Source organism: Artemia franciscana, chromosome 6 (assembly GCF_032884065.1).
Source record: "Artemia franciscana chromosome 6, ASM3288406v1, whole genome shotgun sequence".
NCBI classification, from domain to species: Eukaryota; Metazoa; Arthropoda; class Branchiopoda; order Anostraca; family Artemiidae; genus Artemia; species Artemia franciscana.
In genome coordinates, this window is record NC_088868.1 from 38,078,605 (window position 1) to 38,097,613 (window position 19,009).

Consider the following 19,009-nt stretch of genomic DNA (forward strand, 5'->3'; position numbering starts at 1 on the left):
AGGGGTATGGAACTTTTGCTAATTGCAAAAAGGGGGTTTGTAGCTTTTGCGAGTTGGTTTACCAAGTATTTAAATTCAGCGTTTAATCGAAGCAAGGAAACAAAAGTAAAGTGTTGCTCTCGCAACACTTTACTCTGCGAAGCCGAACAAAGGATGCCGCAACACCTCACATTGCCCATGCAACGTATATCTAGTTATATTAAACTTTTTTCTCCAAAAAGGAAGGTAAGGTTGGCTTGGGATCCGTCCCCAGAAATTATATTTTTTCAGAATCTATGGGTAAATTGCATTAATAAAACTGGCACTGTTGTTGTCCCTCCTCTTCCACCGCCCCAAAAATTCTGAGTATGTACTCCTACCCCTCTTTACGAACTACAAGTACAAATAAAGAAATGAGGTTGATAGTGTGACATATATTTACAAGTCATTTAATTCAATAGAAATAATTCTAAAGCTTAGTCTGAATACTTTATTTAAACCCGTAAAATGTGTCTTTTCTTTGTTATTCAGTAAAAAACAACAATCTGGTTCTTTCGTGAAAGAAAATGATAGCGCATTCCAAAGGTCTAATTAAGGTGATAAACTGAAAACAACAATTGGGAAATTGAACTGGCAGAATTTTAATATTTAACTAAAATCTCGTAAGAAGAAAGAAAAATTAAGGCCAACTCTATTAATTTCTTAATGATTTGATGCAACCTAAAATTAAAGTGAAGATGATTTTCATCATTGAAAATGAAAAGGTGAAGTTGGGTAGCCAAAAAATTGATCAAGTTGACAGCTTCACTTACCCAGGCAGTCTTTTTAGTGAAGACGGTTGGTGCAGTGAAGAGGTTAAAGGTAGAATGGCCAAAGTCCAAGGTGTTATCTCACAGTTGATAAAATTTGGTAGAACATGACGATAAGACCAACCAAGATTAGAATAATGGAAGTTATAGTGATGACAGAGGCCAAATATGTTCTGAAGCATGGGCTTTCCGAATAACGGAGGAAGATTTGCTAGATATAATCTAGATAAATTGTCTACGTATTGTTCTGAGTACCTAAATGACTGACCGTATTTCGAACAGTAGGCTGTACGAAAAGTTTGGTTCAGGTTCAATGTGTAGATACTGTACATCATCACTCTTAACTTGTAATATACGCAAACTACGCCAGCTATTGGTAATTTCAGAGACGTACCGTTTTTTTAAGGACATAATGCTTTAAAACATTAATTTGTTGTTTTTTGTTGTTAAGTTTTTTTTCGGTCTTCATTTTACTTTTGCTGTCCCATTGCTGGTTGAAAAAAAAATGGTTTATCTTCATGTATGATAAGCATGATGAGTATGGCATTTTATGTACAGTTTAACCTTCCGTTTTCAGTCGTTACTGTCAAATTGAACAGGAGGAAAACCCAACAAATATTTAAACATCTAAATAATGATATTTAAAAGAATATTAAGATATGAAATTGTCTTGGACAATTTGGGCCGTGCAGAATTTTTTTTATATTAAATCTGATCTTGATTATGATTAAAACAAGATTTAAGTTAGAGACAAAAGGCTAGAATTTGATTTATGTCTGCTATGGCATGATGAGTGATTAATATTGTGCGTATTTTTTTTTTCTCGTTCTTTTTTCTTTGACTGATTATCCTTATGAATCGCTATATTTTACTATAGTTGTTTTGTCTGTGCAAAACAAATTCGTAGCTCTGCCAGATATACATAGTAAATTGTGTATATCTAATTGAAAAAATAAATGAAACTGAACTCAAATTATATCCATAATAACTGGTATTTAAAAAAGAATTACAAATGATAGACGACTATAGGAAACGGTATAGAACTAAAAAAAAAAAAAAAAAAAAATTGTAGATTTTGACACACAAAAGACCTTGATCCTTGCATAAGAATTATTGCACTTGCTGAATTCTATTTTAACTTTCAACCATGCCAATGTTTTCACACTGTGTTAGGCTCATCTTATCATCATTCTATTTTATTATATTTTTGTACAGTTTAATATTCCTTATTCAGTCGTTACTGTCTAATTGAACAAGAGGACTACCCCACAAATATTTAAATATCTAAATAAGAATATTAAATTTTTTTTATTAAGATATGAAATTGTCTTGGACAATTTGGGCCGTGCAGAAGCTTTTGATATTAAATCTGATCTTGATTATGATTAAAACAAGATTTCAGTTAGAGACAAAAGGTTAGAATGATGATTGCACATAAACAAAGATATTGATAGGATTTAATCGGAAAAAATTAAGAATGATTGGAATTGGTCACTCTGCAATATCAGACAGATACATGAAAAATCTACAACACTTTGCAAATTTGTTTCTTTTGTTCGTACCCTTTCCTACAAAATACAATAAAGACCTATCAGATGTATTTTTTGTGTGCAAATATTATATTTATGTAAATTACAAAACTGTCTAGTAAGAAATCAATGGTACATATTATTTCAATTATTCTTAATAGTAAAAGCTTAGTATAAAAAAAACAAAGTGTAAGAATTCTCTAGAATCGGAAGAATTCTTGAATCCCTCAAAAATGGCGTTGGGCCGAAACGAAACCAACGATTCATGTCTGTTTTTTTTTATCTTACTTTTCGCCTTGGGGGTTATTTTTCAGAACAAGTAGTCATAGAAGGATGAGAAAGATCTTACTTGAAGGAAGTCACGCTATCTAGGGCACTTTTAAAGTAAAAGCAAAGATTCTGCGGCTGTGATGCACCGTCATCTTCCAATGTATGCCATAAAATAATAATTTTCCTTCAAAGATGGCACTACTGCCTGAAAATGAAACTTTTAAGGTTAATATTGCTTCTTAATGTTCTAAAAGCCTAAACAAAAGATATTGAGAATCACACAGTATTTATTTTAGGATACAGAATAACCTTTCCAAAAAGTTTTCAGGATGTAATCCTTCTTATAGATTTCCCTTTCTTTGTTTGTCTGTGTAAAAAAAAATCGTTAATTAATTAAATCAACTATCACTAATAAAGCTAGAAGAGTTAATCTTGGGTATAAAATGGTTGCTTCAAATTTGCCATTGGCCTGCGTTTCTTAATTTCAAAAAATTTCATTGTTTTTTCATTCTTAAAAAAATTCATTCTTTTTCTTAATTAGGAACACTAATTTCCTTTTTTTCCTGTTTTTTTCCTCTTTTTGGATAATCCATAAAAAGCGATATTCTATCATCATATATAGTATCTGAGCAAAATCTTGAACCAAACAAATCTGTGATCTCAGGTTCATGCTCTAATGGCCGAATATTATTTATTGAACAATTTTTATATTGAGTTGAAGTATGTGTTTTAATCCCTATCATTAATATATCTAGTCATATTATTGATGTTTGATTTGCAAATTTGCCCTTACTAAGGAACTCATACTGTTTTTAATACCGATAAATATATAAAGAAAAATCCCCCAAAACACCAAATATTGCCTTAGCTAGAGACCTTGACTTTTAGTTAGTTTTTAAAACTATTTTCTTGGTACGTAGGTTGCAAAGGAAAGAGTAAACAATATAAATTAAACGTATGCTGAATCATAAAAGCTGACGTCAGCCATGTACATAACTAGATAACAAAATAGTAAATAGATATATATGTAATCAATCAGCAAACATTAAAGTAAAAAAAACCACAATTTCTATCGCTTATTTCACCACAGTGCCTCATTAGATACAGAAAAAGCAGGAATAGACAGTTGCAGAAATCAACTCTAAGTAAGAGAATTCCTTTGTTGTTACATTTTAATTTTGTTTCATCATTCTGGATACTTTCGACCCAACAGGTCGTGTAGACTAAATTGCTAACCTGAATTAATTATATACAGAGAAAGCAGGCGTAGACAATTGCAGAAATCAAGTCTAAGTAAGGAAATTCATTTGTTGTTGCATTTCAATTTCATTTTATCATTCTGGATACTTTCGACCCAACGGGTCGTGTAGATTAAATTTAAAACTGTTCATAGATTTAAGGGAATCCTAGTTATTTTTGTCAGTTTCAATCGTGTGATGAATCAAGACAAGACAGTGCTTGGAATTTACTTTCGCAAAAAAATATTCAAATTTAAATGTTTCAGTTTTTTTGGGTTGTCTAAAAACATTAATAAATCCAATCGCAATTACTTTTGAAGGCCTGAGCTGCTTAATATCGTTCTTGAGTAAAGCAAGAATTTCAAATCTCAATTATATTGAGGATCTAACCTCCCTATTGTAAGCTCATGCGAGCTAGTTTGGTTATATTTTGGTAGATAGTCCTTTTTCAACTATGAAGCTTATAATAGCATGCGATGCATTTTTCTCACGAGCTTTATATATTTCATTATTTCTAGACTACATTCCAAAGAAGATGCTTCGTTGGAATTTCTTGTATTTGCTGAATAGCCTAGAAGCCTTGTGTGTGTGTTTTTTTTTAATGCTCCCAAAAATAGGAAGACTTAAATATGACACACAAAAAATGTTATTCTACTTCCTCAGAAAAAATATCTTACTCCTACACATCCCCCCCACCACGAACCAAACTAGCCAAAATAATCAATAAATTTTTAATTATTATTTTTATGGGTCACTCAAATTAATCTTATATTCACAATTTGTAACTCATCAAAATTGCTGACCAATAAATACAACCCAACCAATCACTTAAGATATGAAATAAAATCTCATTTAACAAAACAAATGTATAAATAACTATAAAATCAATCAATCTGTCTCTAGAATTTCGGTTAAATCGAATACATTAAAAACAGCCCGGAACTCATCAAGGGTCTTTTTATCCTTTATTTTTGGTGAAAATCACTTCTAGATTTCAGGACCAATCCCAAGCAGAAGCTTAAATCTGGTTGTAATAGGAAACAGCGTTGAAAAAAAAACCCAATAATTCTAGGTTATTAGATGCGATATCTTTTCTTCTAAAATTCCAAAATACAGAAAGGTGACACATTGGAAAATAATTTGTACATGAAATAGTGTACACTCAAATTAATAAAAGCTAAACATAACAGAATTTTTATTGAAATTACCATTATCTTCCACATATCTATGATAATTCTTTGGCCAGAACTCCTACATACTTCTTTTGAAACACATACTGTGGGTATAAATGGCTTGTGAAAGTTGATTTTGACGACACGATACATTAAATATAGATGAAACAGAGAAAATAACATTCTTATAACCTTTATAGCCAATAGTATCCACAGGAGTCAATTTTCTTGCTATTTTTGAACTTATAAATGTAATCTGATAGTTAATACTAAAGCCTCCATCTACCAAGATAATTTACAATACTTGTTCATTTATACTTTCAGTTTTTAGCTCAATTTCTTCAACCCAGCGGTACTTTCTTTTTTGCCCCTATACAATATGGAAATTGTTATTTTGCGATTAATAAGGAGTTCGTTTACAGTTGTAAAAAACAATAAAGCATGCTCCCCTCACATATTTTTTTCAAAACTATATTGACTAGCATTTAAAAGGTAATTTTTTTTCAAACTAAGTCTTTAATTGCTTATAGATCGGTTGTTGAAAAAAACGAAAAATCATAAAAAGCAGAGATGTCGTATTGTCGTTATTCCTATTATCTTTATCACCTTTTCTAAGAAGAGGAATTTTCAACGGACTTTTCAACCAGCGTACAATTGAAATTTCCAACATACACTCCTTCTGGTTTCTTTTTGGTCAAATTTCAACTTTCACGTGCTTAGATTCTTTTTTTAATAAAAAATGGTTCTAAAACTAAACAAAAGCTAGAAACACTTGTTTAAAGTAATCCTTTTATAATCAATAAATACAAAATATACGAAAAATTACCACCTTCCTTAACTGTAAAAATCTATAACTTACGGTATCACTGGCACTTTACTGAAAACTATATGTGTCTTGAACAGTTTTGGAAAGAACTAATAAAATCCTACTGAATATTTGATATTTAATCAAATTAAACTTAGAGTGCTCGTCAGTTCAAGATTTTATTTTACTATAAATTTATTTTCATTTTTAATGCTGTAATAACTGGAAAAAATATTTTTAATATGGTTTATTTCCACTGAAATGGAGAAGACGCCGTAGGCTTTAAACTTTTACGCTTCAGTACCTCAGTCGGAATCAGCACCCAAGCTCTTGTCAGAGATGACTTTTATTCGTTTTAAGTTTGATCTGTCTATTGATCCTATTTGAGCTTGATCTGATCTGTCTTGATCTGTCTAGTGTTTTTTTTTTTACTTTTAGTATTCAATTTCGAATTTTATTCGTTTTAAGATTTATTCATTCATTTAAATTAGTACCTCTTGTCTTTTGTTTGCTATGATTCTTAATTTAATTTATGTTTGTTTTGGGTTTCATTTATATTTTAATAGAAAAACATATTTGTTCATTTTAAGCTTTTTTTGCATATTCACTTTAAGCTTTGCTCGTTTCCATATTTAATTATTCATTTATATTAGTATATGGTGAATGTTTTTTGCTATGACTGTTTAATTTCTGTTTGTCTGGGATTTCATTTATTCTCTAATGGTAATTTTTGATCACCTTGAGCATGAATTATTGTAGGTTTGATTGCTTCTGATCTTAAGTTTAATAAGACCTTTAGTTTTTTTGAGTAAGTTTTATCTCAGAAAGTTATTTTTTTTTAATTTAATTTAACAAAATGCCTGCCTCAAAATTTCGATTAGATGCTTTTTGGGACTCAAAGGTCATGGGGGGGGGGGGGCTAGATCCAATTACTTTTGAATGTCAAAACTTTCAATTTTCTATCAAATCAGCGTCTCACAAAGCCTATAGGACCACTCCTTCCATAGGACCTTATATTTCATCGGGGCACATTGCTTATAGGTTTGGAGGGGGGATAGCGCTTATGTAACCCTTGAAGCTATTATTGTATGATCTTGGAACTATCTTGAACAAAATTTTTGTCTGAAATATTTGATCAGTTGACTTAGGGGAAAAGAAGGCAATGGGTAAGAGGGGAGGGGGTGGATAGTCATCTTTCAAATTGTTTTTACTCTTAAAAAGTGAACTATAGTCTCTGATTTTCAATCGTACAAGCATAGTCCTAAATTTTTCACAATTCCTTACATAAATACATTGCATTTTAACAGTTAAAACTAGCATAATTGATAAAACTCACCAATGGGCTGTAGTGAGATTGAAATCCTACAAAACATAATAATTAAATCTTTCAATTATGCTGAAAAAATTGACTATTTTAAATTTTGATTGTATGTGTATTGGGAAAAATTGATATACTGGGTGAGGGAATGGGTCACCGTCCAATCGACTTTGACTGTTAAAGAGACAATTGAAACCTTTAATGTCCAATTAAATGAGCCCCTTTCGATGTTTCTGCAACAACTTTTGTATACGAAGTGCAAGAAGAATAATACATTGTACTCACATATTTCTTTGCTTGGTCAACTCTTTTGCACCACCTTTTATTAATTTATCTACCCAGGTAACATAAATCTAGAGTTTATAATTGATAATAGCTTTGTAAAAACTAACTATCTGAGCCTTAGGGTAGTTATTAATAGTGTATTTGGCCATTTTGGCATTGCCATATCTGTTCCTGAAATAATTTGTTCGAAGCTCGACCTTAAAAGTACGTCTAAGCCCAGTGGTGTCTTTAAGGTTGAGGAGGAGGGGAAGGGAAATGGGGAGGTGGCGGTTTCCCCCTAATAATTAGAAATAAACTATAGTTTATGAAGTAGCTTTAAAACTGTCACTCGTTTTAAGTGTCAGCTTTTCTCTTTCAATTGAGCAGATACTTTTTTATGGCACTTGGTATTAACCAAGTGACATATAGCAATCGCAAATACTGTCAGTCTGTCTGTCGGTCTATCTGGCTGTCTTTCGGTCCCGGTTTTGCTACTTTAGGCACTTCCAGGTAAGCTAGGACGATGAAATTTGGCAGGCATGGCAGGTACCGGACCAGATTAGAAATAGTAATTTTGCCAATTTGACCATCTGGGGGGGGGCGGTTAATTTGGAAAAAATAGAAAAAATGAAGTATTTTTAACTTACGAACGGTTGATCAGATCTTAATGAAATTTGATGTTTGGAAGGATATCGTTTCTCAGATCTCTTATTTAAAATCCGACTGGATCTGGTGATATTGGATGGAAAAGGGGGGAGTTGGGAGGGGGAAACCTGAAATCTTGGAAAACACTTGAGAGTGGAGGGATCGGGATGAAATTTGGTGGGAAAAATCAGCACAAGTCTTAGATACATAAATGACATAACCGAAACAGATCCGATCTCTGTGGGGTAGTTGGGGGGGGGAAGGTTAATACTGAAAAATTAGAAAAAATTAGGTGTTTTTAAGATACGAACGGGTGATCAGATCTCAATAAAATTTGATATTTAGAAGGTTATCGAGTGTCAAAGCTCTTTTTTAAATCCCGATCGGATCTGGTGACAAGTCTTAAATACGCGATTGACATAATTGGAACGGATCCGTTCTATTTGAAGGAATTGGGAGGGGGAGGGTTAATTCTGAAAAAATAGAAAAAATGACGTTTTTTAACTTCTGAAGGAGTGATCGGATCTTTATGAGACTTCGTATTTGGAAGTGCCTCGTAACTCAGATCTCTTATTTTAAGTCTAAACCGGATCCAGCGTCATTGAGGGGGGGGGGCGGAAATCTTAGAAAATACTTAAAGCGGAGAGATCAGGACAAAACTGGATGGGAAGAATAAAAACAAGTCTAAGATACGTGACTGACTTAGCTGGTCCGAATCTGCTCTCTTTGGTGGAGTTGAGGGGGGGGGGGGAGGTAATTTGGAAAAATTAGGTATTTTTAACTTACGAACGGGTGATCGGATCTTAATGAAATTTGATATTTAGAAGGATTTTGTGCTCTAAAGCTCTTATTTTAAATTCCAACTAGATCCTGGGATATTGGGGGGAGTTGGAGTGGGAAACCAGAATTCTTGGAAAACGTGAGAATTGGGGTATTTTTATCTTACGAATAGGTGATCGGATCTGAATGAAACTTGATATATAGAAGGATCTTATGTCTCAGATGCTCTAATGTCGACTTAAATTGGATCCAGGGACATAGGTGGTTGGATTAAGGAAACAGAAATCTTTGAAAAAACTTAGATTGGAGATATTGGGATGAAACTTGAAGGAACGAATAAGCACAAGTTCTAGATACGTGATTGATGTAATTAGAACAGATTCGTTCTCTTTGGAGGAGCTGGGGGGTGTTAATTTGGAAAAATTAGAAAAATTGAGGTATTTTTAACTTAAGAACGGGTCACTGCATCTTAATGAAATTTGATATTTAGAAGGCATTCATGTCTCAGAGCTCTTAATTCAAAACCCGAACAGATCTGTTGACATTGGGGGGAGTTGGGGGGGGGAAATCGGAAATCTTGGAAAACGCTTAGAGTGGAGGAATCGAGATGAAGCTTAGTGGATAGAATAAGCAAATGTCGTAGATGGATGATTGACGTAACTGTAATGGATTCGCTCTCTTTGGGGGAGTTGTGCTGAAAGGTTCAGTGCTTTGGCGAGTTTGGTGCTTCTGAACGTGCTAGTACGATGAAAATCGGAAGGCGTGTCAGGGAGCGGCACAAATTGACTTGATAAAGTCGTTTTCCCAGATTCGACTATCTGGGGGGCTAAAGGAAGGGGAAAAATTAGAAAAAATGACGTATTTATAGCTTACGAGTGGGTTCATTGGATCTTAATGAACTTTGATATTTATAAGGACATCGTGACTCAGAGCTCTTATTTTAAATCCCGACCGGCATTAAGCCACTGATTTTCCTTTTAAAACAATCTATTGATTCTTAGAATTTCGTTAGAGCTCGTACCATATGAGCCCTTGACTCGTAGCTCTTCTGGCCTCGTCACAAGTGCCATATGAGCTCTTAGTTCTTGTTTTATAAATTCATGCTCGTTTTTCTACAAAGAAAATAGAAACACCTAAGGTGGAGCCCACCCCAACACCTAGTTGGTGGGGACGCTTCGCATTCCCCTCCAAGCCCCCCCGCGCGCGTAAGTCGTTACGCGCCATATTAGTTGCGCGCCATTGTAGTTTTGTCCCTGTGTCCCACCTGTGAATATAGATAAAAGAGAAAAGATTTTTCTTTTCGTTATAGATATATATATATATATATATATATATATATATATATATATATATATATATATATATATATATATATATATATATATATATATTGTTTTTAATGTTTTTAACTACGTAAAACTTGCAAATATACAACATTCTTCGATGTCACATTGTCTGTGCATATAAATAGATTGTCAGGTTTACCGTCTCTTGAACATGCAACATAAAATTGTCCATGGGAAAAACAATCCGTATTCAGATCTATACCTCATTCCTCTAATGATTGCCCTTGAGTTTTGTTGATGGTGATTGCTAATCGAACATTCCCTGTGTCCCGGTCGTCATTTTTATTCCCAGTATCCCGGTCGTCATTTGTGTCTCAGTGCCCCAGTCTGTAATTTCTCTTTGAGCGTCCCGTTCGTCATTTATATTCCCTGTGTCTCGGTCGTCATTTGTGTCCCGGTGTCCCGGTGTGTAATATATCTTTGAGTGTCCCGGTCGTTATTTATGTCCCAGTGTCCCAGGCTTTTAGTTTTCTTTTTCTCCTTTATTTTTAAGTTTTTTCCTTTTTTTAGTTTTCTTTTCTTTTTCAGTTTTTAGTTTTTTTATGAGTTTTGGTTTTTTTTGTAGTTTTTACCTTTTTTTAGTTTTTTGTTTTTTTTAGTTTCTTTTCTTTTTTAGTTTTTAGTTTTTTACCTTTTTTTTAGTTTTTTAGCTTTTTTAGCTTTTTTAGTATTTTCTTTTTAGTTTTTTTGTAGTTTTTACCTTTTTTAGTTTTTTTTCTTCTTTTGTATTAATGCTAAAGCCAAGGTCCAAACCTGGAGCCTCTCGGACCTAGAACCTGAAACATAATTCTTTACCAACTCAGCTACTTCGGCTTGAATACATTCGTTTTGAGCAGCTTCCTCGGGTGTTGCCATTGTAGGTTCTTCAGTCATTTTACAATTAGAAATTTATCTTTCAACGATCTTCTTACAGTTAAAAATATGTCTTTGAACGATATTCTTAAATACCTGTGTCCTGGTCGTCATTTATATTCCCTGTGTCCCGGTCGTCATTTGTGTCCCGGTATCCCAGTCTGTAATTTCTCTTTGAGTGTCCCGGTCGTCATTTATATTCCCTCTGTCCCGGTCGTCATTTGTGTCCCGGTCTGTAATTTCTCTTTGAGTGTTTTTTCTTTTTAGTTTTTTTTTAGTTTTTACCTTTTTTCTTTTTTCAGTCTTCTTTTTCTTCTTTATTTTTCAGCGTCACTATGAAATACATATCGCCGAACATTTGTTTTTTTAACTAAAACCTGGTAGGCATTGATGACCTTATCCAAGTCAAAATCCCAAACCCAATCATCATCGCTATCATATTCAGTTTTGATATGTTTTGACTCTCGCTGTCCAGGTGGATTTTCATCTAACTGCGCGGTTTTGCGTTCTTTAGCCACAAGCCTGTTTTCTTTCTGTTCTTGTGATTCCTCGGCACGCTTTCTTTTCTTACTTTCCTTTATCAGCCGCAAGTTTTTTGGCATAGAATCTTTGAGCAGCTTCATCGGCTGTTGCCATTGTAGGTTATTAAAAATTTGTCTTTGAACGATTTTCTTAAAGACTTTTAATGACGTCATCGTCATAAGAAACATGACGACAACTAACTTCACGACGACATGATGACATGACGTCACTCGACAGAGCCACAACAAACAACTTATTTTTATGTATATATAGATATGTTTCACAACAATATTTTTCTAAATATAATGCATTTAAGACTTTTCCCTCAAGTAAATAGGTGAATCTAGTTGATGGCAAAATTGCAAAAATGTTCAATGCTTTCTGTTTTACCACATTTGCAATGGTCAAATTTGTTTCCCTGATATTTATGATGTTAAAATCTGTCAGTCTAATATTAGATTTTCTTATTTTAAAACTTCACAACCTTTATATCTACAAATAAGATAGAAATAGAATCATTGAAGAATAAGAAGGGAAATATACAGAGAATGTAATTAAATTTCCTGAATGGAAAAGAATCATTTATTTCTTTATTTATTTATTTTCTTTATTTCCCTCAAAAAATGAGGAGTACGCTACAATATAATATAAAGAAAAAACAACTGATAACACTTACAATCAAAACCTATCAAATATTGATCGAACACTTAAAAAAAAAAAAAAAAAAAAAAAAAAAAAAAAAAAAAAAAAAAAAAAAAAAAAAAAAAAACACTTGCTAAATAGATTAGCCTATAAATCATGAAGAGCCAGAACTGTTACTAAAAAACGGAAATAAATTATGGCCTAAAAGGCTAATTTTCGCCCTATCTTCAAATGTTTTATATTTTTTGTTTATACAGACTACAGGATCCTTCACATTAAGCTTTAAAACAATCTCAGTGTTACTAAAAGAAAGGGGGAAACCAAGTAAAAATTTACAGAATTTAAAATAAGCAACTTTAATGGGCGAAAGATCAGAAGGTCGGAAATTTTGGAAGAGGAGGGACGGGAACAATACGTGAGGCAGAGCAACAGCGCTATACATACGACCAAGGACGTCCCGACGGTAAAGACCCCGAAAACGAATTAAAAGACCAAATGCCTTGCGTAGTTTCATCTGAACATGCTGAACCAGGACTGGTTTGAAATATCTTTTCGAAGCAGCATAAGGTAATCCCAAATAAGTGACTATTGGCGACGACTGAAAAATAACACCATTGCCGCAATCGAGAGTCGCCCTGACATTATCCTCTAAAGAATTTACAACAAAAAATTGACATTTTTCAAAACTGATAGAAAGGCCCAAACCTTTGAAACAATTAATTAAAATATTAAAATTAGAAACAAGACTAGACTTGGACCGGCTTAGAAGGATAATGTCATCAGCATATGCAATGTAAGACAGATTTCGAGATAATGAAACAAACGAGCAGGAAAGAGAATTAAGGGAAGTAGCTAAACAAGAATTGAATATATAAGTAGAAATAATTCCTCCTTGTCTAATTCCTCTACCCACTTGAATTAATTTGGACTGAGATGAAGACGAACTCGGACAGATACGGATCTTTAAACCAGAATACCAAGAGCGAAGGACTCGTATGACAGCTAGGGGCAATCCAGCATGGATTAAAGTGAGCAGAGCGGATGCATGAGAAATATTATCAAAGACCCCTTTGATATCAATCAAGAGGGCGTATAGCGGTTGACCAGAGATTCTCGCTTCTTCAATAACTTTGCTGAAAGATGCATGGGCATGGTCACATCCCAAACCTCTCTTGAAACCAACTTGATTAGAACCAGTGTCAAGAATTTCAAGAAGATCCTTCAAACACAACTCAAACACTTTCCCAATCATAGAACCCCTAGTAATTGGCCTCCAGGAACTACAAGATGACAAGTCTTTTTTCCCGCTCTTAGGAATAGGCGTAACTATGCCAATATAGAATGACGATGGTACTAAACCAGTAGTAAGTAAAAGGTTGAAAAATGCCAGTAGAGTAATAAGAAAAGAAGAAGGAGCAAGTTTGAGGTGATTAGCAAATAAGCCATCATGATCCTTAGCCGACTGCACCTTTAACGTTTTGATTGAAAAAGAAAATAAGACTTAGCGTTTTATAATAATATTCGTACTATAACTACATAGGTAGAGTTATTGTAGTTTGGTTGTAGTAGAGGGGGATCTGCTACACGAATCAATTAATGGTTCTAATTTATATTTCTAGTATTTAATTGTTCCAATATATGTTCCAATATATGTTCCAAGTTCCAATATAGCTTCAATTTTATTTTATCTGCAATTTAAATGTCAAATAAGCGTTCATAACGTCCTATTCCATATGTTTCAGATTCAAACGCTAGCCCATGAATTTAGAACTGCCTCCATCTATAACGCCAAGCTGGCTTCTTGCTGTTCTTACTTTTCAAATATTTCTTTTAACCGGCTCCAAAGAGAGAATTTACATAAATGCACTGAATATTATTACTGTTAATAGTCGCTTTTCACGCAACGCCAGTACAATCTGTGCAACATTTATCTCTGCATCAGCATACGTATGAAATGTCTGCTGCAAGAAGTATAATGTTAATTTAACCAAAATATGTATATTTTTCTCACAATTTAGATATTTTGTTTGCACGTGTGATGGGTTTCAACCCGATTTTTTTTTTTTTTTTTTTTTTTTTTTTTTTTTTTTATAGATATCTTGCAGCACTAACAGACCGAGCTCCGCTCAGGGAATTTTAGACACAAAACAACATTCAGTGTAATACCTGTTCAAAAAGTGTATAACCACCTGCCCTGATTTACCCAAGAAATCTTTTGTGTATTTTTTTTTTATATAGAATTCGTTTTTGTATACAAAATTATAAAGGGGAAGGTAATTTTTAGACTCTATGAGTCAGTTTTTCCTTTCCAATTGGCAGCTTTGGTAATTTTTAATTAATTTAAGGTTTCTGTCACTATGATACCAAGAATTGTTAAGATTTCTCTAGATATTCCTTTTTCAATTTTGCCGAACGAGTAAGTTAACAATTATAACCTTATTTTTAGAACATTTCCAAATTAAAAATAAGGTGGGTATTTAAATGTGGGGAAAAATTACAAACATTATAGCTGCGTTTCTGATCAACCTTCAGTCAAGCAGTTGAGCTGACAGCGTTGCAGTTCAAGTTTTACTGCATGGTAGACGCTTATGAGGCTGTTCAGCGTTCTTCAGTAAAAACAGGAAATAAGTATGGACGGATAAAGTAACGAGGGTTTTTTAAATTGCATTCAAAAGGGAGGCTAAATAATTGTTTTTTTTTCAAAAGAAATTCCAAAAGAGGTATTATTCATAAGAAAAAACCTCAAAAGCTTTTCTCAGAGTTCAAGGAGATAGGTTTATTCAGGAACCACAACTAATCTTATAGGTATTAAAAAGGGCATCGTCTAGTATTCCAACCAGCCTATTCTCAATTTTTACCTTAATAATTTAACTGAAGGCCAGGAGTAATATTCTAAACAGTGATAGAATCAAGTTTAATTTATGTTAGCTCAGAAACTGAAGCCCTAAAGCTGATGAATATATTTATAATAAGGAAAATTTCAGCTAATGCTTTAAAATTTAATTGATTGCAAAGTCAATATATTTGTAAACTCAAACTTTTATTAGGCTAATTATGTTAGGTCCTATTTTCCTTTATGAGCAGAAACTTAAGTCATTTTATACAACAGGCAAATTTAAAATTAACATGTAAGCAAATCAGCTAGCTACCATTAACTCTCCGTACAAGTCAAAGGCTAATCCTCTATTTGTCTTGTACCGAATACTTTTAATGATGAAAAGTATCTTCAAACGTTCACCTTTTACTTGACAGTAAGAGTTCTAGCTTGGGCCTGTCCATTTTATTGTCTAAATTATATCTGGGCTGATTCTAAGGTGAAATTTCAGAGTCCTTCTAATCAAAGATCGATGTTCTATTGCTTTTTATCGTAGATGTTCGACATCGCTGTTCTGAGTGTTACTTGAGCAAAAACGTAAACAAGCAAAGTGATAAACTAGCCGGCCGTGAAAAGCAGATTTTAAGCAAAAAATCCATCAAAATTGCAGCCATTGTTACGCAATCTGCGATTACACTTTGACTTATCTTCTATCTATACTTTGGCAGCACTAATGCGCTGCCTGTGATTTTAGTTTTGACTTTATTTGGCCCAGTGATATCAAAACTATTTATTAATTAAAATTAACAAACCCGCTACCAAATCGCTTTAATAAAAAAAATATGAATAATATTTCAATAAACAACGTATACTGAAAGTTTATCCTAATAAATTAGACCTTACAAAGTCAAAATCTATCCCAAATTACGTGTAACTGAAGTGTACAACACCCAGGGCTTTTAGAAAAGTGCTGGGTTCAACTATGAGTTTGTCACTTGGCCGTGGCGATCTCTTGAAGAAAAACCTATTAAATACTTACGGCAGGCATATGCCACCTTAACCTTTTTTCATTTGGTGTTCTGTATTCATTATTAAATAATTTCTCTAAACAAATTTTCATGAGCCAAATATTAAAAGTGCTTTTATAACCATACAAAAAAAATAACCATACGAGCTCACATGAGCTTTTTATCAAAAGTAGAAAACTAAACTGGTTCTAATTCTTTTTATAAAAGCAACTATAAGAATTCAACTTGCCCCAGAAACAAGACCATGAGTTATTGCGTAACCTATACATTTTATTTTCCTATATCAAACAGTTCGTGCTAACGAACTGTAAGTAAGGAGCGACCCGGCTCAATAGTATCGAAACTCTAAAAAACGGATTTTCATACCAAGAGTTACATCAAAATAATCGTATTTTAAAGCTGATTTTAAATATTTAAGTTTCATTAGCTTTAGTTATACCCATCAAAAGTATGAGCCTGAGACAATTTGCCTTATTTTAGAAAATAGGGAAAAATATCCCGTAAAATTCATGAAATCTTAACGAATATCACATCACCAGATTCAGTCCTACTGTAGTAGTTTTCTGAATATCACATCAGAAAACCCTACTGTAGTAGTTTCAAGCTCCTATCTACAAACATGTGGAATTTTATATTTTTTGCCAAAGGACAGATCACAGATGCGTGTTTATTTTCTTATAATTTTTTCTCCAGAGGTGATCGTATCGATCTAGGTGACCAAGGTGATCGTGATCCTAGAATGTTGTGAGAGGGCTCATTCTATCAGAAATTAAAAGTATTAGTGCCCCTTTTACGTGAATCGAAAAATTGGAGGGCACCTAGGCCCCCTCCCACGTACATTTGCCCCCCAAAGTCACCAGATCAAAATTCTGAGACAACCATTATGCTCAACTTAGTCCAAAACCTAATAACTATGTCTTTTGGGACGACTCCCCCCCCCCCCAGTCCCCGGAGGAGGGGCTGCAAGTAAAAAACTTTGACCATTGTTTACATATAGTAATGGTTCGAGAAAGGGGATTACAAGGGAGGATCTTTCCTTGGAGGAATTTATCATGGGGGAAGAGAATTTCCATGAAGGAGGCGCAGGATTTTCTAGCAAAATTAGAAAAAAAACAATGACAAAATAAATAAAAAAAATTTCACCTGGAAGTAATGAGTAGCATTAGAACCTAAAACAGACACAAAATATTACTTATATTAGGGGATTCGTCTCCGCCACAATACCTTGCTCTTTACGCTGAAGTATTTTTAGTAATTTAAACTATTTATTCTACGGCCTTGTGATTCAAGCGTCATTCTTAAAGATTTGGGGAAAAATTTAAGCTATAGTGTAAAGAGTGAGGTATTGACGAGGGAGCAAACCTCCTCATATTCGTTATAAAAATACACAAATATAGAAGTTCGTTATTGAAGTTAATTCGTAAGGTAGGTATATTTATTACTGACAAAACCTTTCGTAAAAAAATAAAAAAATCTAGTTGCATTTTTAAGTAACAAAATTTGGAGGGCAACTACACCTCCTCCCCCGCCCATTTTTGTTAACAAATCAACCTATCAAAACTCTGAGAAAAACATTTAGCAAAATAAAATTAATATGCAAATTTTGTTTTAATTATTCATGTTCAATGAGCCAAAATCAAAACATTTATTAATTTAAAAATGTTCAGAAATTTAATTGGAAAAAAGGATTTTTTTTTAGCTGCAAATAATAAGCAACATAAAAACTTAAAACGAATAGAAATTATTAAGTAAATGAAAGGGATTGTCCCCTCTGCAATGCCTCGCTCTTTACGCTAAAGTTTTTTATTGTTTTTTTTTAAGTAGAGTTGTGACAAAGAGTCAAACTTTAGCGTAAAGAGCGGGGCGTTGTGATAGGGAAAATCCCTTTCATATGCGGAATAATTTCTGTTCGTTTTAAGTGTTAATGTCACTCCTTATTTGCAGTTTAAAACAAACTTTATTTATTTATTTAATATAAGAATAAAAATCAATGTGTCAGTGTGCCCTCTATCTTTGTTCCACGAATTGACCATTGTCTTTCTACTTTACTTCTTCTAGCCAATGATTTGTGATGCCTTGCACCATTATACAGAATAGTACTCTTTGTACATTAAAATATTTTCATAACTAATTATTTTTTTTTAAAGATACTTTGGTAATGCCCAAATGGGATGCTTGACAAACGTAATATTGCTTCCTATTGAAGATTGACTCAAATTTATACAGGACACAATAATCCGAACAGTCCAACCCTATGAACATAGCAAAAATGTCATGATACAAGAACCGAGGGTAGAAACTAGATACGATGTCAAAGAAAATTCCGAGGAAATCAAAGCGTTATGTTGGAGTTCTTAGGAAGCACTTTTTGAGGAAACCAAAGCGTTATCTCGGAACCCTACGTAAAAGTAATTCTAAAAAGGTAATTAGAATGTTGTATTTTTCTCTTATTGATCCATATTTATTGCTTTGTGTCTTTGGTGATAACGTATCCAACTTTTAACCCTGTGACAACGTACTTATTTTTCCAAATATAGCCCTCTTTCAGCGTATCCCCACGATTTACGAATGCACTAGCTACGGGTTTAATTCAACGTATCCTGCGATTTGGACGTGTTAATTATTTGTGTTCACTACAATACTATTAAACGATTCCACTGTTCAAGCGTTACCTAATCTACAAGGTATTTTTATGCTTTTAGTTATAAACTGATATTATTTCTCAGTGTCTGGCTATATTTCTGAATATATTGGCGTGAAAAGCGGTGTGTTTTGTTTTTCTGAATTATAAACATTTCATTTGTGTTACAGGATACTGGTAGGAATTATAAAGTACAATGGAAGAATCTAATATTTTTAGATTAAATATGCTAGTTTTGGTCAATGTCTGAAAATTTTAAATACAATAGATCACACTCTTTTTAAAATAAATTTGTATATTCAAATAAATATTTTATAATTTACCAAAAAAAAGTCGTTGAAGTCAAATATAATG

At 33.2% G+C, this 19,009-nt stretch overlaps 1 protein-coding gene across 2 annotated transcripts in view; it reads left to right on the forward strand.

Annotated features, from left to right (window-relative positions):
- LOC136028393 (uncharacterized) overlaps positions 1-19,009 on the forward strand; it is an 88,094-nt gene that overhangs the window by 10,411 nt on the left and 58,674 nt on the right. The window contains exons 1-2 of one of the 2 annotated variants that reach the window (XM_065706206.1): positions 3,310-3,732; positions 18,162-18,436. In XM_065706206.1, coding sequence (XP_065562278.1) covers positions 18,323-18,436 — 114 coding nt within the window. In that variant the 5' untranslated portion in view covers positions 3,310-3,732; positions 18,162-18,322. Of the gene's footprint in view, positions 1-3,309; positions 3,733-18,161; positions 18,437-19,009 lie in introns of those variants that run through there. The other variant, XM_065706207.1, reaches the window with a different exon arrangement.